We start from the raw sequence: 2,771 nt of genomic DNA on the forward strand, positions 1-2,771 counted from the left end.
GCCCGTCCTAGCATCCCCCCTCCTGCGCCCCTCTCCTGCATCCCCCACCCACGCACAGCCTCGAATCCCCCCTCCCGCACCCCCTGCCCCTCCGGATCCCGGCGTCCCCGCACCTTGCAAGCCGAGAAGACCCCCAGCTTCTCCAGCTTCTTCCCGCGGGGGAACCCCCGCACCTGCGCCTTGCGCTGGCTCGCCCGCTGCTGCTGGCTCAACCCGGGCCGCGCCGGGTCACTGGACCCCGCCCCTCCCGCCGCTACGCCGCTCCCTCCCGCCGCCGCCGCCGCTCCCGTGCCCGGACCCGGCGGGGGCCGCCCGGGCTGCGCGGCCTCCGGCTCCGCCATGCCGGGCCCGGCGTGCGCCCCGCGCTCACTGCGCCTGCGCGCCGGGGCATGCCGGGAGCTGTAGTTCCCGCGGCGGCGGAGCGGGGGCCGGGGCTGCCGGGCCGGGGCTCCCGGGGCCGGTTCGCCTCACCCGCAGCCCCGGGAGGGAGCAGAGAGAGAGTAGAGATCCCGCCCGGGTGTGCGGACCGCGGGAACCGGCCAAGGAGGGTAGGGGCCCGGCCGCGACGACCCACCGCGACAGCCCGTGCCGGGGAGGTGCCGAGCCATCGGTGCACCGGAGGAGAGCCGCGGTCCCTCCGGTAACCGGCACCGATCCCGGTCCGGCGGTGCGCGACCCCGCGGACCCCTCCAAATATGGAGTGTGGCCACGCCCTCTCTAAATATGTTGTATGACCCCGCCCTCCTCTCCAAATTTGGATGCGGTCGCGCCTCCCCTCCCTCCCGGACTGCGGGGCGTGGCCAAACGCCCGGTATGGCTGTGGCCCCGCCCCATGGCCATTTTTGGGAGGTCACGCCCATTCCCGCGGGGGCGTGGCCGGGGGCGTGGGTTGGCGGCGGGCCGAGCCTCGGCCAGGGCCTGGAAAGTGCCAGCAATTGCTGGGGAGGCCCGGGAGGTGCGGGCACAGCACGGGAGAGTTCCAGCACCACCACGAAGGTGCTGGTCAGGTGTCCGAAGGCTGCCCAGGGGGATGCTCAGGAGCTCCCGGGGATTCCCAGCGCTGCGCACAGGCTGGAAGCCCCTTGCCCAACCTCCTGTGCCAGGGCAGGGGTGGGGAGAGGTGCCAGGGACGTGCCCTGTGCCAGCACAGCCCCACTTCCCACCCTGCCATCCCGCTGCGTGGGCAGAGGTAGGAGTGTTGCAAAGCACAGGGCTGGGCGAGACCAGAAACACAAAAACCACGCAAATAAAAGTCAGGAATATTTATTACATATAAAAAAGGTGCATGTTCTGGGCAGACATCACCCCCCCCCCGGGCCATTGCACAGTCCCAGCACGGTCCTGCACTGTGGCCAGTAGCTGCCCCATCTGCCAGGCTCAGCCTGGCTGCTGCTGCTGCTCCCCATCAGGCCTTGGCCCGCTCGGCTCCATCCTCAGTGCTGGCTGCCACCTGTGCCACCGCCGGCCCCATCTGGATGGGCACGTTCCTCTCCGGAGCAGCTGGCAGTGCCAGTTTGGGGGCCTCGATGCGGAGCTGCCCGTCCTTGGACAGGGAGCAGGTCAGCGCCTCGGCGTCCACCTCCTCGGGCACGTCCCACTCCCGCTTCAGCACCTCGTACTTGTAGGAGAAGGAGCCCTTGTCGTCCGTGCTCTGCGTCTCCTTCTGCCCCACCAGCACCACCTTCCTGCCCACCACCTTCACCGACAGCTGCTCGGGCGCAAAGTCCTTCACGTCCTGGCAGACGGAGAAGCCTTCCCCGGAGCCCTGGGTCAGGGCGGCGCTGGTGCTCGGGGCAATGCCGATCCTCCCGGGGCTGCTCCCAGTGCTCAGGTACTGCTCAACGCTGCTCATGAACTCACGAGCCCTCTCCATCTCCAGCCGCATCTCCCGCTCCAGCTCGGCGAAGAGGGTGCCTGGATGAGGCCAGAGGGTGCGGACGGGTCCCAGCCACGGGAACAGCGAGCTGGACATGGGCGGCATGAAGTGCAGGCGGCAAAGCATCTCTTGCTCCCAGCAAGTGCTCCGGCTGTGCTGTGGCTCTGCTCTCGCTGCAAGCGGCTCGAGCGGTGCTGGGTTGGGGCCAGGGAGCAGCGGGTTTTATGCTCCCCTGCCCAGGGGTGTGCCCCTTCCAGAACGCTCTCTCCCCACGCACCCTCCTGGAGCCATCGCCTATTTTTGAGAAGCTGATTATCCACCAGCCAAAATAGTAGCGCCTGTTTCTGGGGACGAGTCACACGCCGCAAATAGGGAGCCGCAGTCACCGCTGGGAGCTCGGGTTTCTGCAGAGCCACCATGATGCAGCAGTGCCCACGGGCCCCCAGAGCCCTTCCCCGGCCCCCATGCTGGGGGCTTGTTGGGACCAGGCTTTGCAGTGCCGGGAGCATATCCATCTGGCCAGTACAAGGACAATCCCACCCCTAAAACAGTGTGTCCCATGTCACCCTCTGCCAGACATTTCTCGCACTTTCTGGGACCCACCTCCCTTGGCCACCCCCCTGTCCTGTCCTGTCACGACCCCTCAGCACCCTACTGTGCACCCCACCTGGGCATGGGCCCATGATCTGGCTCCTGGTCTCACCTAGGGGCACCTCAGGTGAACAGTGAGGGTCCTGTAAACAGGGAAGGGGGCAGAGGGGCTCTCCTGGCTGCAGGTGGGGGAAAATGGGCCACAGGTAAGGGTGGGGGGAGGCAGGGAGCAAACAAGCCCAGCCCTGCTCCCTGCCTGGGAAATGGAAAGGGCACAGATTTTTGGCAGGGGTGGCTCAGGCAT

General features: G+C 67.9%; 2 protein-coding genes across 2 annotated transcripts in view; both read right to left on the reverse strand.

The window, feature by feature from the left end:
• The window catches only part of KAT2A (lysine acetyltransferase 2A), a 6,489-nt gene extending 6,125 nt beyond the window's left edge, over positions 1-364 (reverse strand). Inside the window, exon 1 of the mRNA XM_027896077.1 lies at positions 114-364. Coding sequence (XP_027751878.1) covers positions 114-341 — 228 coding nt within the window. The 5' untranslated portion in view covers positions 342-364. The remainder of the gene's footprint in view (positions 1-113) is intronic.
• Positions 365-1,247: 883 nt separating this feature from the next.
• On the reverse strand, positions 1,248-2,002 carry LOC114063662 (heat shock protein 30C-like). Its single transcript, XM_027896080.1, has one exon. The coding sequence runs from the start codon at positions 2,000-2,002 to the stop codon at positions 1,406-1,408; it is 597 nt and encodes a 198-aa protein (XP_027751881.1). The 3' UTR covers positions 1,248-1,405.
• Between the last annotated feature and the right edge of the window lie 769 nt (positions 2,003-2,771).

This window comes from Empidonax traillii, unplaced genomic scaffold (genome assembly GCF_003031625.1).
Source record: "Empidonax traillii isolate 1590-97213 ecotype Southwest subspecies unplaced genomic scaffold, ASM303162v1 scaffold476:size613836, whole genome shotgun sequence".
NCBI classification, from domain to species: Eukaryota; Metazoa; Chordata; class Aves; order Passeriformes; family Tyrannidae; genus Empidonax; species Empidonax traillii.